The 20483-nt window shown below is 42.0% G+C and overlaps 1 protein-coding gene across 40 annotated transcripts in view; it reads left to right on the forward strand.

Moving 5' to 3' along the window:
• Nucleotides 1-20483, forward strand: part of BPTF (bromodomain PHD finger transcription factor) — a 144301-nt gene that overhangs the window by 94683 nt on the left and 29135 nt on the right. For 13 of the 40 annotated variants that reach the window (XM_084983895.1, XM_084983902.1, XM_084983915.1 and 10 more), the window contains 9 exons: nucleotides 66-190; nucleotides 1165-1293; nucleotides 5143-5293; nucleotides 6054-6177; nucleotides 9807-10053; nucleotides 10414-10575; nucleotides 10791-10942; nucleotides 11747-11855; nucleotides 17711-17928. In XM_084983895.1, coding sequence (XP_084840021.1) covers nucleotides 66-190; nucleotides 1165-1293; nucleotides 5143-5293; nucleotides 6054-6177; nucleotides 9807-10053; nucleotides 10414-10575; nucleotides 10791-10942; nucleotides 11747-11855; nucleotides 17711-17928 — 1417 coding nt within the window. Of the gene's footprint in view, nucleotides 1-65; nucleotides 191-1164; nucleotides 1294-5142; nucleotides 5294-6053; nucleotides 6178-9806; nucleotides 10054-10413; nucleotides 10576-10790; nucleotides 10943-11746; nucleotides 11856-17710; nucleotides 17929-20483 lie in introns of those variants that run through there. The other 27 variants (XM_084983907.1, XM_084983914.1, XM_084983926.1 and 24 more) reach the window with 4 other exon arrangements.

Raw genomic sequence — 20483 nt, forward strand, 5'->3', positions numbered from 1 at the left:
GTGTGTGAGTGGGGGCGGGAGATAGAGAATATACATACATGGGTTTCCTCGGGTTTTTCTTTCAGGTATAGACTTCAGACCGTGAAGTCCTTAGCTGGAGTGAGCCTCATGTTGCGGTTGCTCTGGGCGAGTCTGCGATGGGATGACATGGCAGCCAAGGCTCCTCCAGGAGGAGGGACCACACGGACAGGTAAGGGGGTTTTATATGCTAGTTTCCATTTTCAAGAGAAAAATCACTTGACCCTTCAATTTAAGAATGTCTGTTATTTATTAAAATGCAATGCCTAGTGCTTTGAAAGTGCAGCTTTGCTAAAGTTTGGCAGCACATGCTTGAAAATCCTGGAGGCTGGATAGAGGATTATAAAGTGAGTCACTAACGTGTGAACCAGTGTGAATTTTTAAAAGATAGTTCTTACTGTAGAGTATAAATCATTTACACTGGCACTTCTGGAACCTTGTGCTTGCTGCTGCTTTCCTAGGGTTTTTATTATTTGGACTGAATTTTGCCACCAGGAACAAAGCTGCCTCCAATAGCATTTCACTCAGTTAAAACATTTTAAAAAAAAAAAAAACAGCAAAAAACAAAAACAGGTGTTCCTGTCATGGCACAGCGGAAACGAATCCGACTAGGAACTATGAGGTTGCAGGTTCGATCCCTGGCCTTGCTCAGCAGGTTAAGGATCCAGCGTTGCTGTGTAGGTCGCAGACATGGCTTGGATCCCCTGTTGCTGTGGCTGTGGTGTAGGCCGGCAGCTATAGCTCTGATTAGACCCCTAGCCTGGTAAACTCCATATGCCAAAGCTGTAGCCCTAAAAAGCAAAGAAAAAAAAAAAAAGCGAAGGAATTCTCTTGGGGCACAGTAGGTTAAGGATCCCAGGTTGTCACTGCAGCATCTTGGGTGGCTGCTGTGGCACAGGTTCTATCCGTAGCCTGGGAACTTCCACATGCCGGGGGTGTGACTGGAAAAAAATTTTTTTTCTTTCAGGGAGGAGGAAACTCGGTATCGTCGCTCTCTAGCGATGGTGCTGTGGTTGTTCATTAAGCAAACGTTTCCAAAGATTTATTCTATGCGTGTCTCTTTTTTTAAACTCTCAGATGCTGTACCTTTTTAGTCTCAGAATATTTTGGGTTGTTATTAATACTATGTGAATTAAATCACCATAGAAACATCTGAAACTGAAATCACAACAACAGAAATAATTAAGAGGCGAGATGTTGGTCCTTATGGCATTCGATCTGAATATTGTATCAGGAAAATAATTTGCCCCATTGGCGTTCCAGAAGCACCAAAAGGTAAGAAATAGAAAGAATTCTCTTCTATCATTAGTCACCTGTTAGCCATATCTTATGAACTAAAATTTGATTATAATTAACTCTTTATTCAGCTTTTGGAAAAAAACCTCTTTTGTCACAAACTATTCTATTTTTAAAATAGGGTTTAGGTAATAAACACAGCAAGATTCCACTGGATACACGGTGCTGCCGGCAGTCACGGGCCAAGCAAAGGAAGGGTACAAAGAGCTGTAGTAATCCCTCTTATGATTCAGATGTAGGATGTTTCCGGGTGGCAGAGCAGGTTAAGGATCGGACGTTGTCACCACTGTGACTCTGGTTACTGCTGTGGTATGGGTTCAGTGCCTGGCCTAGCCACCATGAGGCTATATTTAAAAAAAAAAAAAAAAAGTGGGGAGCAGAGTTCCCATTATGGCGCAGCGGAAACGAATCCGACTAGGAACCATGAGGTTGCGGGTTTGATCCCTGCCCTTGCTCAGTGGGTTAAGGATCTGGTGTTGCCATGAGCTGTGGTGTAGGTTGCAGACGTGGCTCGGATCCCGCGTTGCTATGGCTCTGGCGTAGGCCGGTGGCTACAGCTCTGATTGGACCCCTAGCCTGGGAACCTCCATATGCTACGGGAGCGGCCCAAGAAATGGCAAAAAGACCAAAAAAAAAAAAAAAAGTGTGGAGCAGTGTATGACACCAAACCGTCAGCATCGAAGTGGCAACCTTTGCTTTCTGGTTGTAGTCCTATAACACGCTGCAGAATCTGACACCTCAGTAGTCACTGAAGCTTTGTTGACTCAAGGGTTAGAGCTATTTTGTAATACTTCAGAGCTCGGGGTAGAAATAACCTAAGCAGCATAAAAAATTACTCAGGAAAGGGAGTTCCTGTTGTGGCGCAGCGGAAACAAATCCAACTAGTATCCATGAGGATGTGGGTTTGATCCTTGGCCTTGCTCAGTGGGTTGAGGATCTGGTATTGCCATGAACTGTGGTGTAGGTTGCAGATGTGGCTCAGATTCTGAGTTCCTGTAGCTGTGGCTGTGGTGTAGGCGGGCAGCTGCAGCTCTGATCCTACCCCTAGCCTGGGAACCTCTATGTGCCGCAGGTGTGCCCCTCAAAAGCAAAAAAAATAAAAATAAAAAAAAAATTACTCAGGAAACATTTATGGACACCTATATGATAAATACTATGTGGCCAGTACATAGAAGATTGAGATTCAGTCCCTGTTCTGAAGGAAGCCAAGAAAAGGTGATAGGATGCTCTACCTGAGAATCCAAACCATTAACATGAGAAAGAGTCCAATAAGGTGTCCAGATTAAAGATATAAATAGGCAAAAATCAATAATTTAATTTTGTATGTACAATAAAGCTATCTAGGAAAAAAATGTTAAGAAGTGTGTGCAGAGAAACTGCTGTCTCTAGGTAGAAGCTTACCACTTTATAGAACTTAATTGTCCCCAAATGTGTAATTTAATTTTTGAATCTTGATTGAATTAACTCAGAAGTTTAACTTGGAGAATAAATGACTGAAATGGCTTTTTTGAAAAGAGTACCAAAAAGGGAGTCCCAGTCGTAGTAGATGATAAAATATTAGTAAAGTTAAAACAGTGTTGGAGGCCTCACTCAGTGGGTTAAGGATCCGGCCTTGCAGTGAGCTGTGGTGCAGTTCGCAGACACGGCTCAGATCCCGCATTGCTGTGGCTGTGGTGTAGGCCAGCAGCTGTAGCTCCAATTCGAACCCTAGCAGGGGAACCTCCATATGCCAGGGGTTTGGCCCTAAAAAGAAAAAACAAAAAACAAACAAAAAAAGAACTTCAAGGTACTTCTCCAGAGAGTCTCAAATGTTAATTTTTTCAACTCTTCTTTTTTCTATACTTCACTACATATTAAATGACACTTTATACCTAATACAGCAGGACAATCTTAACTACATATAGCTTTAGATGGTACAACACTACATTAATGTTTGGGTGGTAAGAGTCTATTTTCAAGTCTAAAGTTTGCAGAAATGTGTACTGATCTTTGACATTTACTACATTCATCCTGTGTATCAATGTGACGTTTAAAATTATCAGGATATTTTGACATTCTGTCTGTATTTAGCAACAAATTTGCATTTTTGATGTGATACAACAAAGGCTTTAATGTGATTTTTATTAGGTGATTTTGCATTTTTTTCGTTACTGTTATATTTTATCTAACCTGGCAGAATGACTCATTTTATGTCATTGTGTTAGTGTTGGGAGTAATTGTGGGAAGTGTTGAAATAGAGTTACTGTATTTGTGATTATAATTTTATGGGCTGTTTGCATTTGGTAGAAACCTTCCCATCAGTATGGAAAACTAAGAAAATTGCTTTCTACTGTACAATCTGGCAGTCATCATAGATTAAAGCTTATTTTTCTGTGAATAAAACTTTATTCAGTAAAGCACTATTCTTTAAAGTGAAAAAGAAAAAAAACCAGTGTTGGAGTTCCCATCATGGCTCAGTGGTTAACAAACCCAACGAGTATCCATGCGGACGTGGGTTTGATCCCTGGCCTTGCGCAGTGTGTTAAGGATCCAGTATTGCTGTGACTGTGGTGTAGGCCGGCGGCTACAGCTCCTATTTGATCCCTAGCCTGGGAATCTCCGTATGCCACAGGTGAGGCCCTAAAAAGACAAAAACAAAAAACAAAAAACAAAACAAACCAAAAACAAACACAATGTTGCCCTGGAGTAGGAATACACAGCTCAGTTGCTAGACAGAGAAACTGAAGGTCACAGGAGGCCTTCCTGACCAGTCTTCAGTCTTGGCCCCACCGCCATCGATGCAAACCCCTGCAGTCTCTTGCATCACTTTTCTTACGTCATTTCATACAACCCAGTCCTACTGCTGTTTCTGTTTCCTTCTTTTGCTTCCCTGTGATTCTACTGCTTCCCTGTTTCCTGAGCATATGGGAAGGTTCATTGCTTGTCTGTCCCTATTTTTACTTTCAAAATCTTGTCATTGGGAGACTACATCTATTCTTCATAGTTTCAGATCCCTCCTTTACGTTGGTAGTTCTCCAACCCCTCTTCTTGGTGATGGGGAAATACAGGTTGCCAGAGTTGTACATGCATGACAAGGACACCCAGCCCAACTGGGAGGAATATATGATGCTGCTGCTGCTGCTGCTTTTTTTTTTTTTTTTTTTTTTTTATCTTTGTAGGGCCCCTCCTGTGGCATATGAAGGTTCCCAGGCTAGGGGTCAAATCAGAGCTGTAGCTCCTGGCCTGCGCCAGAGCCATAGCAACACCAGATCCAAACCTCGTCTGCAACCTACACCACAGTTCACAGCAACGCCACATCCCCGACCCACTGATGGAGGCCAGGTATCAAACCCACAGTGCCATGGATAATAGTTGGATTTGTTTTCGCTGTGCCACAGTGGGAGCTCCATAGGATGCTTGTTGGAGGAAGTTGTGTCCATGTTGCAGTCTGAAGGATGAATTAGGTGTTAGTCAGATGAGGGGAGGGGGCTAGGGCTAGTGTTGCAGGCAGAGGGAATAGGCTGTGTAAAGGTCCACAGGGCGTTTGTATCAGGGCTAGCAAACCACGGCTCCTGAGCCCTGCCCACCATCTGGTTGTGTTAGTAAAGTTGGATTGGAACACAGCCACCCTCACTCACTTGTGTACTATCTGTGACTACTTTTCTGATACAAAGGCAGAGTTGAGACGTTGTAACAGACCATCTGGTCTACATCGTCTGAAGTATTTCCCATCTGGCCCTTTAAGAAACATTTGCGGATCTCTGCTTTTCGTGATTTAAGAAGAAATGCCAGAAATTCTATGATTTTAGAAGCTGTATTGCTTAAAATACTCTGATTTCTTTTCCAAAGAAACACCTACACCTCAGAGAAAAGGCCTTCGATCGAGTGCATTGCGGCCGAAGAGACCAGAAACACCCAAGCAAACTGGCCCTGTCATTATTGAAACCTGGGTAGCAGAGGAAGAGTTGGAATTATGGGAGATCAGGGCGTTTGCTGAGAGGTAAGGAAGTGGTTAACATGTGACAGATATTTCAGAATGAAAGAATTACCCCTGTTAATAGTTTATTCGGTATGTCCTAATTTTCCTCCACCTTTTAATTTACTATGTGTTGTTTATTCAAGTCCTCTAATTTTTTGAGTTATTATGCATTTGTCAGTTTCTAATTATCTTAATTTTATTTTTACATTGAAATAATTTTATGCTTTTTGTAGGGTATGAAATTTAACCAGATTTCACTTAATATTAGGTGCCAGATGCCTGATAGGATATAGGCATATTCATTTTATTGTGCTTTGCAGATACTGTGTTTTTTACAGTGAATTTTTTTTTTTTTTTTTTTTTTTTAAAGGGCTGTAAGTGCGGCACATGGAAGTTCCCAGCCTAGGGGTCCAGTTGGAGGTGCAGCCGCCGGCCTGCACCACAGCTCACGCAATGCTGGATCCTTAACCCACTGAGCAAGGCCAGGGATGGAACTGGCGTCCTCATGGATGCTAGTTGGGTTCGTTAACTGCTGAGCCACGACGGGAACTCCTCATTAAGGTATTTTTAAATTAAAGTATGTATATTGGTTTTTTAGACAGAATGCTCTTGCATACTTGATAGACTATGTGTAGCGTAAACATAACTTTTACCTGCACTGGGAAACAAATTCACATGACTTGCTTTATTGCAATATTTGCTTTATTGCTGTGGTCTGGAACCAAACCCACAGTATGGTATGCCTATAGCTTCTGATATGTTCCTCCTTTTTTCTCTGCAGAGTGGAGAAAGAAAAGGCACAAGCAGTTGAGCAACAGGCTAAGGTTAGTGAACAGAAGAAGGCAGAGGACTTCAAGGCCCAAATGGAGGCTCACCTCAAACAGCAGCGGTTGGCTGCCCAGCAGGTGGGGGAGTTGGTCCCAGTCCCACCTGGCAACAAATTGACATTTTTAGCCAAATTCATGCACACTAAAAGCACAGTTGTACTTCCCAAAGCATCTCACATATATCTTCATTTCAGTACTTAAAAATACTGTGTGCTTATCCCAAGCTCTGATTTTGTAAAAGGTGTATGTACGTATTTGAAGAACAATGTTTGGAATATGATGTCACTTCTCTTTATAATTCAGTGTTTGGTTTCTAGCGATCATTTTTTTCATGCAGAAATCCCAATCCATAAAATCTCTGTAGTCTATGAAAAGCAAATTGTATTAAAACCACGATTTTGTTGTAATTGGTGGTTATCAGGCTACTGTGGTGTCTTGGTATCTCCTACTATGATGCACCATATGTGCCTGACTAATTAGGGACCCACATAAGAGATAGTTACCCTTTCATTCTGTAAAGAAGATACCGTAAAAGTATTTAGCCAGACTTGAATATATAAACTTTCAAGATATAGATAAAACAGAAATTTAAAAAGCAGGTATCATTAGCTTAATAATACTTAAAAATTATATAATTACTTAAAAATTACATATTATATAAAGAAATTAAAGTTTATTTTACACTTTTTCCTCACATATTATAAAATATTTTCTCAAGTTCTTAGATATTTTCTTCTTTTTTGGGGTCTTTTTATGGCCACTCTCTCAGCATATGGAAGTTCTCAGGCTGGGGGTCAAATCCCAGTTGTAGCTGCCGGCCTCTGCCACAGCCATAGCAATGCAGGATCCGAGCCTTGTCTGTAACCTCCGCCACAGCTCACGGCAGTGCCAGATCCCCGCCCCACTGAGCGAGGCCAGGGATGGAACCCGAGTCCTCATGGATCCTAGTCAGGGTTGTTACTGCCACGCCACAACGGGAACTCATGGCTCTTTGACAGTGGTTTCCTCTAAAGGTCATTATCTTCATTCACATCAAAGTCTAAGGTAACAGCACTTTGGGATTTTGTCATGTCTTTCTGTCTGTTCAAAGAAAGACTGGCTAGTGATTTTGTCTTTCATTTTATGGGTGTGCTTTGTTGTCTCTGCAGTGTAACCTGAGGTTTTACCCTTTGCAGGAGTTTGGGGCGGTCAGTTTCTTTTTTCGATGATGAGCTTTTCTCTGGCTCAGGTGAAAGGCAGAACCTGAGCTTGTTGGTGTATTACCCTCTCCGTCCCCAAGGACGTTGTAGTTTCTGCTTTTCCAGTGCATGTCGGTTTCCAAGGTGATAGACACACACCCTGGATATAGCTTGATTAAACAGAAAGAGGATATACTTAATTTTTAATTTACTTCAAAGTTTTTATAGAAAATACCTTACTTGAAACAAATCAATCTTAATTTTAATATGCTTTTTGGATTTAACAATGAAGATCATCAAAACTGTTTTCCATGCAAAAATTGAGAAATAAGGACAGCTAGAGTTTAGTGACAAGCTTGCCTTTTTTGAACTTGTGCACAAACCCAGCAGATTCTGTGGACTTATCAAATCTGTGATTTCCGCCCTCCCATTTTTTTTTTAATTATATACAATTTTTAAAGGGTATTCTCCATTTACAATTATTACAAAATATTGGCTCTGTTCACCATGTTCCCTGTTTAAATTCTTTTTTTTTTTTTGTCTTTTGTTGTTGTTGTTGCTTTGCTATTTCTTAGGCCGCTCCCGCGGCATATAGAGGTTCCCAGGCTAGGGGTTGAATCGGAGCTGTAGCCACCGGCCTACGCCAGAGCCACAGCAGAGCCACAGCAACGCAGGATCCGAGCCGCATCTGCAACCTACACCACAGCTCACGGCAACGCCGGATCGTTAACCCACTGAGCAAGGGCAGGGACCGAACCCGCAACCTCATGGTTCCTAGTCGGATTCGTTAACCACTGCGCCATGACGAGAACTCCCCGTTTAAATTCTTTAAAATGCTTATTTACAAAGATAAGTCAACATTTCCAATTTTTGAAGACATAGCCTCAGTAAATATATACATATTTAGTTTTTTTTCCTCCTTCCCTCCCTCCCCCACCCCCGATTCAATTGGATGACATTTCTAAGACTCTAAAACTAAAATCCTTTTCTTCTGAGGAATGAGACATTTTGTAAAAACCTCACATTATTTTCAAGCATAAAGGACCTGTACAGAAGTAACAATGAAAAGATTGGGTGTGATGTCTTTTTTGAGCAGTTTCCATTGGCAAGAAATAGTTCAGCATTGAAATTTGATCTTTGCACACATCTCAGCTCCACCATTTACTAGCTCTGTTACCTTGGGCCGGTTATACAACCTCTCTGAGCTTGTTTTCTCATCTTTAAATCACAATACCAGCCACTTTATTGGGTTGGTCCGAATATTAAATAAAATAATGAAGGTACAGCATCTGCCACCAGGTTTGCGGTCAGTGCTGTCCAGTTTTACATGTGCAAACTTAAAAAGTGTCATGCTGATAAGCTGTAGGGAAAAGGGAGCAGTCTATGGGAAAAGATGCGCAGACTGTCTTTGATAACCCTGTAGTCTAAAAGATTAGATTATACTGCTCTGTAGAAAGGAGGCTAAAAGCTTTTTTTGTAAAAATGTTTGAACTGAAAAATGTAAGTCTAGAAAAATTACAACTTTCAGCCTGCTTGATTGCAGGTTTGCCAACTTGAGTAGTGATACATACATATTTAAGTACTGGCACGTTTTTTACTTTGATAAATTAACATTATTGTTAAACAGAATCCTTTTACAGGCCCCATATTTTGCTGTCTGTTCTAAACCCCACCTTTGAGTCCCGAGGTATCCCTATGTCCAGTAAGATTACCCGTGTCTCTTGTACTTTCAGTCTGAAAGCATGGACCTTTGCACAGACTGGAAAAACTTGATTTTATGAAAAACTTACTACTTTAAATAAAATATATGTGATTTAGAGTCATAAAAGTATTGCCTTCATCAAGAAGTTTAAGTGTATGGAATTCCCATTGTGGCCCAGCAGGTTAAGAACCCCACATAGTGTCCATGAGGATGTGGGTTGGATCCCTGGCCTTTCTCAGTGGGTTAAGCATCCAGTGTTGCCGCAAGCTGTGGTGTAGGTCTTAGATGCAACTCAGATCTGGTGTGGCTGTGGTGTAGGCTGGCAGTTGTAGCTCCATTCGACCCTGGGGACTTCCATATGCCATAGTGCAGCCCCAAAAAGAAAAAAAAAGAAATTCAAGTGTAAATTTATTTTATTATTTTTTAAATTTTTTTATTTTTGCTTGTTAGGGCTGCACTAGCGGCATATGGAAGTTCCTGGGCTACAGGTGGAATCACAGCCTATGCCACAGCCATAGCAAACATGGGATCCAAGCCACATCTGCAGCCTCCACCCACAGCTCACAGCAGCACCGGATCCCTGGCCCACTGAGTGAGGCCAGGGATTGAACCTGCATCCTGATGGACGCTAGCCAGGTTCGTTTCAACTGCACTACAACAGGAAATCCCTCAAGTGTCCATTTATATGGGAATGTTTGCAGAAGTAAAAGTTTTTAGAAATTGTTGCAGTTTCTTAGATTGCGAGGCAGCGTGGCTGGACTTGTTGCACACTGGTATTTTTATTTGGAACAATTTTGATACATGGTTTCTCTCCGTGACTTTTCTAGAAACGGTTGGAACAACAGAAGCCTACAGTAATTGCAGCTTCTACTACTTCCCCAGCCAACAGTACAACTAGTACCATCTCTCCAGCCCCGAAAGTAATGGTGGCCCCCATAAGTGGCTCAGTTACACCTGGAACTAAAATGGTACTCACTACTAAAGTTGGGTCTCCAGCCGCAGTGACATTCCAGCAGAACAAGAACTTCCATCAGACCTTTGCTACCTGGGTTAAGCAAGGCCAGTCAAATTCAGGTACACACCTGTGATTAAATAAGAGATTGCTTGTGTTCAAGAAAAAGCAATTTCAGTCCTTTACCTACTGAAATGAAACATTTCTTTAGAAAATTGTTTTTCTTCTGCAGCTGATTAAGCAAACGAACTGTAGCAGTTGATGTGTTACAGAAAATATTCATCGTATTACATTAGTGAAACGCCTCTCTTACATTATTTCACTTTCAACATTTACATGGTTCACTTACTTTGAGTGGAGAGGAATGTTTTTCTTAAAAATACAAAATGAGCCACATTTCATGCATTGGTGCCTTCCTAGAAGTCACTGCGTTGCTGGTTATTTTAAATCTAAAGCTCATTAAATGTCTTATACCCCATTAGCCACCAGCACAGCTGCCACATCTGCTCCAACCATTGCCAGCACAGGTCAGACGTTCCAAATTACAGGCAATCCAGTCACTATGGCAGGAAAAGTAATTACCAAACTGCCACTTCCTGCAAACAGCAAGATTGTCGCTGTAAATGTGCCAGCAACACAAGGAGGTAAGGGAAATGTGAAGAGTTTTAATTCACATTTGCCAGATCATACTGTTGCCATTATTTTTCATTTCCTTTTCACTGATTTCAGTCTTCGGATCTCACATTTTATGTAGCCCACTATAAACCCCTACCACACCTAGTTTCTCCTCAGAAACCAAGCAATACTTGATGTTTCATTAAAGAGGCAGTTATTAATTATGTCTTCATCTTTTTTTAAGGCGTCGTGCAAGTTCAGCAGAAAGTCCTGGGCATCATTCCATCAAGTACAGGAACAAGTCAACAGACTTTTACTTCATTCCAGCCCAGGACAGCGACAGTCACAATTAGGCCCAATACCTCAGTCTCTGGAGGAACCACAAGCACTTCACAAGTAAGAATTCTTTACAGGTTTATGTGCTGTCAGCCACATCAGGTTACAATCAAATCTGTTCGTTCTATTTCTGATGAATGGTAAATTTTTAACATTTAATTAATAGCACATAGCATAGTTTATGCATCACCAGAATCGCTCTGCAGGATGTCATAAAGAGAATTCCTGTATTGAAAACAATGGGCAGCACAGAATGACCCAGGGAAACGTGCCGTGCGGCCAAGCAATAGAATGAAAAGTATGATCCACAGCAATGGACCAGGTTATGAGCCGATGATGCACACGTATTTGAGACCTCCTTTCTTTGGCCCTAGTATCATGGAAAAGGTTTAAAGTTTTGCAGATTTGAGAAGGTTCTAAACCTAACACTGAAAATGATATGCTCTGTCGTTATCTCCTTTCAACTATGAAAGAACTTCTGGTTTCTGATCTTGCTCTTCTGTTCTCTGGGTTACAGGTAAGGATTGGCACTCAGGGCACACAGGACTTGACATTTTCCTGTGAGTCACTGTGGTGGTTATAGAGCAGAGCTTCACTGGATCTTATTCCTTCCTTTAGTCTCCAGCCTATTCTTGATGTCGGCAACAAGGAATTTCATATGATCTTGTTTAAGTTACTTTTTCTCTCTTCAAAATTTTATCTTTATTCTGATGCTTAATAAAATTTAAGATGTCATGTCCAAGAGCTTCTCATTTCTGTAGACTTGTTTATCAGTATAGAATGTTTAAGGATATGTGTTCTAAGTCCATCATGCTTTAGCCTTTTAAAAACATTTTAATTCATTGTCCTTTGTGTCACTTACAGGTAATCGCAGGGCCTCAGATCCGCCCTGGTATGACAGTGATCAGAACACCGCTCCAGCAGTCAACACTAGGAAAGGCAATTATCCGAACACCTGTGATGGTACAGCCAGGTATTCATCCTTCCAGTATTATCATTTTGTAACTGAACAGCCAGTCTAGAAAATCTGTAATACTCTGTGTTTGGCACTCTACGTACTAGAAAATAATAATGTAAATTAAGACTTCAACGTCTACTGAATTTCTGATTCATCGTGGGGTGCATCCATACATCTTATTTCATTTCTAGCATTGTCAATAAGTGAAAAACAGGTCTCGGAGTTCCCGTCGTGGCACAGTGGTTAACAGATCCGACTAGGAACCATGAGGTTGCAGGTTCGATGCCTGGCCTTGCTCAGTGGGTTAAGGATCTGCCGTTGCCGTGAGTTGTGGTGTAGGTCCCAGACGCGGCTCAGAGCTGGCATTACTGTAGCTCTGGCGTAGGTTGGCAGCTGTAGCTCCGATTAGACCCTCAGCTTGGGAACCTCCATATGCCTCAGGTACAGCCCTAAAAGGACAAAAGATTAAAAAAAAAAAAAAAAAAAAAGACAGGTCTCAGTATGCTTATTATAAGTGCTTTAAAAACCTTTATCAGGAGTTCCCTGGTAGCCTAGAAGTTAAAGATCCAGCATTGTCACTGCTGTGGCTTGGGTCACTATTATGGTGCACATTTGATCCCTGGCTCAGGAACTACCACATTCCATGGGTGCAGCCAAAAAAACAAAAACAAAAAAACCTCTAGGAAATGGGATATGTACATTCAAATCATTGGAGTAAAGAGAATGAGCAAAGAAAACAGTCTTTGGGGCAAAAAGAAAAAAAGTCAAGGAAACTGATAAGAAGCATTTAAATGGAAAGCATAAAACAAGCTTACAAAGGCAACCCCTGTCCTTTTCAATGTATGTAAGTGAAAGCTTCCATATTAAAAGTTGAAGCCTGTAAAGATCAAGTGGAAAAAAAAAAACTAACTATACGTGTATGAGAAAAATACTTAAATTACTCCCAAAGGTGAAAAATGTAAAGGTGGTCAGAGACGTGAAATAAAAGACAAAGTGGCAACATTGTAAATCAACTATAATAAAAAAATTTCTTGGAGTTCCCGTCTTGGCTCAGCAGTTAATGAACCCAACTAGCATCCATGAGGACATGGGTTTGATCCCTGGTCTTGCTTAGTGGGTTAAGGATCCAGCATTGCCAAGAGCTGTGGTTTAGGTCACAGACACAGCTCAGATCCCGTGTTGCTGTGTCTGTGGCACAGGCTGGTGTCTTCAGCTCTGATGGGACCCCTAGTCTAGAAACCTCCAAATGCCATAGGTATGGCCCTAAAAAGACAAAAGACAAAAAAAAAAAATTTTTTTTTTTAATGAGGGAGGCAGAGGCACTACAAGTGAACTTTATGTTTAAGAAACATCAGATGTGTTATTACAAACAGATCATCAATAGCAACTAAACCAGGCTACACAGCTGAACTGAGAGGCAAATGCATTCATTCAACAAATATTTGAGCACCTGCTCTAGGGAGTTGAAACACATTGCTGAACAAAACAGACAAAAACCCCATGTTCTTAAATCTTAATCAGAAGTCTTTTGCAAGTCTCATCTTCAGAAAAAGGAACAAAATGCTAGTTATAAAAATTAGGAGTAAGAACGTGCTATAAAAATAGAATGAACTTCTTTAAATAGAAAGAGAATTATGAACAGGTATTTGCAGCAAGACATTGAGAATTCTCACTGTCCATACTTAGGTGCTTAATCTATTTGAATAACAGGGTATAACTATATACTGAATTTATAAATTTTAAGTCTTAATGACTCAGATCAAGGAAGGAAGTTGGAAAGTTGCCATAATATTACCTACAAAAGAGAATTCCAGACCTCATGGTGTTATGAATAAAATTCTTTGGAATGGTTAAGAAACCATTTCCTGGAGTTCCCGTCGTGGCGCAGTGGTTAACGAATCCGACTAGGAACCATGAGGTTGCGGGTTCGGTCCCTGCCCTTGCTCGGTGGGTTAACGGTCCAGCGTTGCCGTGAGCTGTGGTGTAGGTTGCAGACGTGGCTCGGATCCCTAGTTGCTGTGGCTCTGGCGCAGGCCGGTGGCTACAGCTCCAGTTCGACCCCTAGCCTGGGAACCTCCATATGCCGCGGGAGCGGCCCAAAGAAATAGCAAAAAAGACAAAAAAAAAAAAAAAAAAAAAAGAAATAGCAAAAAGACCAAAAAAAAAAAAAAAAAGACAACAAAAAACCATTTCCTTCTTATAAAAAGGAGTTTAAGAGTTCCCCTAGTGGCTCAGCGGTTAACAAACCAGACTAGGATCCATGAGGATGCAGGTTTGATCCCTGGCCTCGCTCAGTGGGTCAAGAAAGATGTTGCCATGAGCGGTGGTGTAAGTCACAGACGCGGCTTGGATCCCATGTTGCTCTGGCTGTGGTGTAGGCTGGCAGCTGTGGCTCAGATTCAACCCCTAGCCTGGGAGTGTCTACATGCTGCAGGTGTAGCCATTAAAAAAAAAGAAAAAAAAGTAGTTTAAGGGCATAAGGGGAAAAAAAATTCTTTCCCATTCATTGTACGAATTTAGCATAATTCTAATATGAAACATAGCACAGTATTTTTTAAAGGCAGTCTCCTAATCCCAAGCAAAATTTATCCCAGATAAGAAAGTATGCTTCATTATTTCAGTTAGTGCTGTAGTGACAATTAATAAAATTCAATATCTATTCATGTTTTAAAATAACCGTCTGGGAGTTCCCGTCGTGGCGTAGTGGTTAACAAATCCGACTAGGAACCATGAGGTTTCAGGTTTGATCCCTGGCCTTGCTCAGTGGGTTAAGGATCCGGCATTGCTGTGAGCTATGGTGTAGGTTGCAGACTCGGCTCAGATGTGGCGTTGCTGTGGCTGTGGTGTAGGCCAGCTCCAATTAGACCCCTAGCCTGGGAACCTCCATATGCCATGCGTGTGGCCCTAAAAAGACAAAAGACCAAAAAAAAAACAAAAAACTGGCAAGTAACTAAAAAGAAAGATAACAAAACAAAATTAAAAAAGAGAAAATAGGAGTTCCCGTTGTAGCACAGTGGAAACGAATCTGACTAGGAACCATGAGGTTGCAGGTTCAATCCCTGGCCTCGCTCAGTGGGTTAAGGATCCATCCTTGCTGTGAGCTGTGGTGTAAATCTCAGACGAAGCTGGGATCTGGTGTTGTTGTGGCTGTGGCGTAGGCCGGTGGCTATAGCTCCGATTGGACCCCTAGTGTGGAAACACCCATATGCCTCGGGTGTGGCCTTAAAAAGACAAAAAGACAAATAAATAAAAAGATAAAACTAATGTAAAGAAAAAGAAAAATTTATAGATGATACATGGTAATATATTTAGAAAACTGAGAAACTTTGCAAATTATAAGATAGTACTCTAGATGGATAGTGCCTTTGCTCCCCGATGCCTTGCATATCTGCAATTATGTTTCACTTGCATAAGTGAATCTACAACTTCACACATGAGTGAGTGTGTCTGGTGTGTCATACCAAAAGCAAGGTGGCCAGTGGGGCTGGTGGGGCCCAGTGAAGACAAGAAGACTCTTAGGAGTTGTGGTCAGAGACACAGAGGGTGGGCAGATGTGTGCGGTGGGTGTCTAGTGTGTGCAGGTCTACTTGTCCCTGTTCTACCACCACACCAGCCTTTCCCAAAGTGTCACACTCCTAGCACATAGTAAAAAATGGGGTCATATTTGTTTTTGGCCAACCCATGGCGTATGGAAGTTCCCAGGCCAGAGATCAAACTCACGCCAGCAGCCTCCTGAGCTGCAGTGACAATGCCGGATCCTTAACCCACTGTGCCGCAAGGAAACTCCAAAAAATGTTTTCATCTGCATTTTGATGATAATAAATTAAAATAAATAAATCTAAAAATAAATTAACATGTATATTTTGAGCATCATCTGAATGACTATCATGTAATCATTCAGTACCCACCCTCTCCTCCATCTTGCTTATGATGACACCACGTTAATACCAGGCGATAAAACTAAAGTAACTTCTCGTGAACTATTCCTCGAACTGCAGTACAAGGACATAGAGTTGGGGTCCAGAAGTTCTCAAATTCAAGTACTGGTCTATATACACTATCTTGTTTTTTGATTCATCTTGAATAATAAATGGATAAGAGTAACCAAGAAAACTTTAGAAGAGTGGTGATAGAAAACTTGTACTTTGAGTCGTTAGGAGCATTACAAGCCGTCGGAATTTAGGAACATGATACCGAAGGAACTAGACCAAATGAAATGCAAACACTGTGATGCTGTGATCCTATTTCTCATTGCTAGAATACCTTGCCTTTAATGATAATAACCTATAAGAAACATCTTGCGGAGTTCCCTTTGTGGCTCAGCAGTTACCAAATTCGACTAGGAACCATGAGGTTTTGGGTTCGATCCCTGGCCTCACTCAGTGGGTCAAAAATCTGGCATTGCTGTGAGCTGTGGTGTAGGTCACAGACTCGGCTCAGAGCCCACCTTGCTGTGGCCATGGCGCAGGCTGGCAGCTGAAGCTCCAGTTGGACCCCTAGCATGCAAATGTGCGGCCCTAAAAAAAAAAAATCTTGTTAGAATATGTTACTTTAGTGATAGGATTAGCAAGCATTTGGTGAAATGCATACTGAGTGGTGGTGGAGTATAACCTGCCTAAAATTCAATTTGGTGTTGTGTAACTTTGGAATGAGTTTATTCAAAGGAAATAATTAGACACACATAAAAATTCATAAGCAGGAATTTTACCATGGTGTTATTTAAAAGAAGAAAAAGGAGTTCCCGTCGTGGATCAGTGGTTAACAAATCCGACTAGGAACTATGAGGTTGCGGGTTCATTCCCTGGCCTTGCTCAGTGGGTTAAGGATCCGGCGTTGCCGTGAGCTGTGGTGTAGGTCGCAGATGCAGCTCGGATCCTGCGTTGCTGTGGCTCTGGTGTAGGCCGGCGGCTACAGCTCCAATTAGACCCCTAGCCTGGGAAACTCCATATGCCGTGGGAGTGGCCCAAGAAATGGCAAGAAGACAAAAAAAAATTTTTTTTTAATAAAAGAAGAAAAGAAAAAGAGGAAGTGTTTTAAATGTCAGAATAGGTTTAGTTTTGTACATAATGCAGTAATACTAAACTCTGGTCATTCAAAGACATATACACCGAAAAAAACATATAAACACAGAAGGAAATACAAGAAGTGAACACAAAGCTTTAGAAATGTTTACTCATTAATAATGAATTCAGACTTTGTAAAGTAAACCACCAGATAATTACCACCTGCTTTTTCTTCCAGTTTCATGAAGTTAAATGAGAAACCTAAGTTTTTATAAGATTACAGCACCATTCCAGTTAAACTTCATTCATTCTGTGGATATTTACTGAACAGTAGCTGTGGAGGCATTCGTTTGAGCACATTGCCCTAGAATTAAAGTACAGGGGTTCTTGCCCTTGGGTTTCTCCCAAACTGTTTGACAAACAGCTGTAAGAAAAGCTCATTTATAAATATAATTGGTCCAGAGTATTTCAGATTCTTTATGGTCTGTTTATAAATACATGAATTAATTATATATTAGATTGCTATCTTTCCAGTTTATACGCCTAAGGAAAAGCAGCCTAATGGCCCGTTTTACGTATCACTTCTGTCTTCCTTCTTGTTGTTTTGGCTTTGGAGCCATAGGCAGAGCATTAGTTGTGTTTGTGCTCTGCTGCAGGTGGCAGGAAGTGGAGGCTGGCTGTTAGTGAGCTGAGTGAACGCTGGCCCACTGACAGCCAGGCAGGTCCTTTCGGGGTGGCGTCCTTGGTCTGTTGGCATCCCTAAGGCTTTTGGAAAATCCAGAATACGTTCCTCTGAAGCGCGGGACGTGTTGCATCTCCGAGTGCTGCGGAGGACAGACAAGCACTGATGTTTTGCTGTTTGCGTAGGTGCTCCTCAGCAGGTGGTGACGCAGATCATCAGAGGGCAGCCTGTGTCCACAGCCATCTCTGCCCCTAGTACGGTTTCCTCAACACCCGCGCCGAAAGGATTACCTTCAGCAACGTCCACTCCAAATCTCCAGCCTTCAACCACCCAGTCCCCTCGCCCCCAACAAGGACAGGTGAAGCTGACCATGGCTCAGCTCACTCAGTTGACACAGGGCCACGTAAGTAATGGGACTTCATTTTAACATTAGAAGTGGTCTTATTCTTGCTGTAAGTTTTAAAATGTACTTTTTTTTTTTTTTTTTTTTTTTTTGGTCTTTTTAGGGCCAGCACATGGAGGGTCCCAGGGTAGGGCTTTAATCCATTGCTGCAGCTGCCGGCCTACACCACAGCAATGCCAGATCCAAGCCACACCAGGGCTCAGGGCAGTGCTGGATCCTTAACCCACTGAATGAAACCGGGGATCAAACCTGCATCCTCATGAATACTGGTTGGATTCATTTCCACTGAGCCACAATGGGAACTCCCTAACATATGCTTATTTTAAGAAATAGCTCCTTTCTGGAGTCAAAGAAAAATACTTTTTTTTTTGGCTCACCCACAGCTTGTAAAAGTTCCTGGGCCAGGGAATGAACCTACCCCACTGCAGTGACCCAGGCTGCTGCAATGACAGCACCGGCATTCTTAACCCAGTGCACCGCAGGAGAACTCTGAAAAATACTCCTTAAAGACAGAGTGTAATAACCCTCAGTATCCCGAGTCTTTAGATCGTGAGCTATACCAGAAAGATGGAGAAGTCTTTTAGCCACCAGCGCTTTGCTAGTTAACCAGTTTGCTTGGGAAAAATAAAATTTGAGAACATTAAGCTGTTTTCTTACAACCCTAAGTATTATTATCAGTTCTTTTAATAGTAATCAACAGAGTCAATGTAGCTCCCAAGAAAATCCTGACACATATGTTTTGAAATCTGACAAGCTGATTTTTAAAATTTATGTGGAAGTTCAAAGGATCAAGAATAACTGTAACAGGGAGTTCCTGTCGTGGTGCAACAGAAACGAATCCGACTAGGAACCATGAGGTTTCAGGTTCAATCCCTGGCCTCGCTCAGTGGTTAAAGATCTGGCGTTGCCATGAGCTGTGGTGTAGGTCGCAAACACATCTCGGATCCGCTGTGGCTGTGGCTGTGACTGTGGCTGTGGCATAGGCCGGCAGCTGTAGCTCTGATTCGACCCCTGGCCTGGGAACCTCCATATGCCACGGGTGCGGCCCTAAAAAGCAAAAAAAAAAGAATAACTGTAACAGTTTTGAAGAACAGGAGGATTTTTCACTATGTGGTAGCCTGATATCCAAACTTATTATAGTGCAGTAAGGTGGTACAGGTACAAGGATGGATAGACCAGTAGATACAGAACAGCAAAAAGGCAAAAAGTAACTGCATATGTGTAGGCACTTGTCATATAACAGAAAGACAGCATTATAGACTTTTCAATAAACAGTCCTGGGACAGTTGAGTATATATGGGAAACCGTAAAATTGGACCACTACCTTACTGATAAACTCAGTTCCAGAAAGCTAAGTCCTAACTGCGAGAGGTAAAACTAGGAGTTCCCACTGTGGCGCAGTGGGTTAAGAATCCAACTGCAGCAGCTCGGGTTGCTGTGGAGGCATGGGTTCAATCCCTGGCCCAGTGCATTGGGTTAAAGAATTTGGCATTTGCTGGCTGCAGCTGTGGTATAGGTTGTAGCTGCAGCTTGGGTTCAGTCCCTGGCCTGGGAACTTCCATATGCTGCACGTGCAGCCCTAAAAAGGGGGGAGATGAAACTATAGTACTTTCAAAAAGTAGGAAAGGCTTTCATAAAGACAGAAAATACTAGCCATAAAGGAAAAGATTTATAAATTCAACAGTAATTCAAAATAAGAACTTCAGTTGATCAAACATTATAAAAGTGAAAAGAATGAGGGAAGGTATAAATACAACCAGCCAAGGACTGTTATCGAGAACGCGTTAAAAATTACAACTGCAAATTAAGGGAAAAACTCCAGATAGCTCAAGAGAAAAAAAAAGAGCTAACAAACTTGATGAGAAAAGAGGAAATCTAAATGTCCACAGATCCAAAAAACTGCTGAATTTTGTTAATAATGAGGGAAATGCATATTAAAACCATATACCTAAGAGATTTGTATAAACTAAAATGTCAGACAAAACCAGGAGATAGTAAACACGGGAAGCAGAATGCACTCGCTTGCAGGGCCGGTAGTAGTATAAACTGTTCTAGCCGCCCGGGGAAACTGCTAGACACTGTCTAGCAAAGGTGGAGACACATGGCCCGGGTCACAGTCATTCATTCTCTTTCTGGTTATGTTCCCTGGGGAAACTCTTGTTCATCTGGGCACCGAGACAGTGCACGTGAATATACACAGGGGCGTTGTTCATAAGAGTCAGAAGCTGGAAACAACCCAAATGTCAGTCTGCAAACAGATAAATAAGTTTCGGTGCCTTCCCACGGCAACAGAAATGGACAGCTGTGTGCAGCCGCGTAGAACCACACTGTTGAGCCAGAGAAGGAAGTAACAAGCACGCTGACATTAAGATCGAAGGCTGCGAGCCCGAGGCCCTGTAAAGATGCGTACCTGAGTGGCGGCCGTGAGGAAGGGCAGCTCTCCCACCTGGGAGGGTCAGTGCTTCCCTCTAGGGGAAGGAGGGGCATTAAGATTAGAGCAGGTCGCACCGGGGCTTCTTGGATACCTGCCTGCTGACCTGAATGCTGGTGTTGAG

Source organism: Sus scrofa, chromosome 12, assembly GCF_054392235.1.
Source record: "Sus scrofa isolate SSC_HxYL_T2T_F1_AM1 chromosome 12, Sscrofa_HxYL_maternal_Yorkshire_Landrace_v2.0, whole genome shotgun sequence".
NCBI classification, from domain to species: Eukaryota; Metazoa; Chordata; class Mammalia; order Artiodactyla; family Suidae; genus Sus; species Sus scrofa.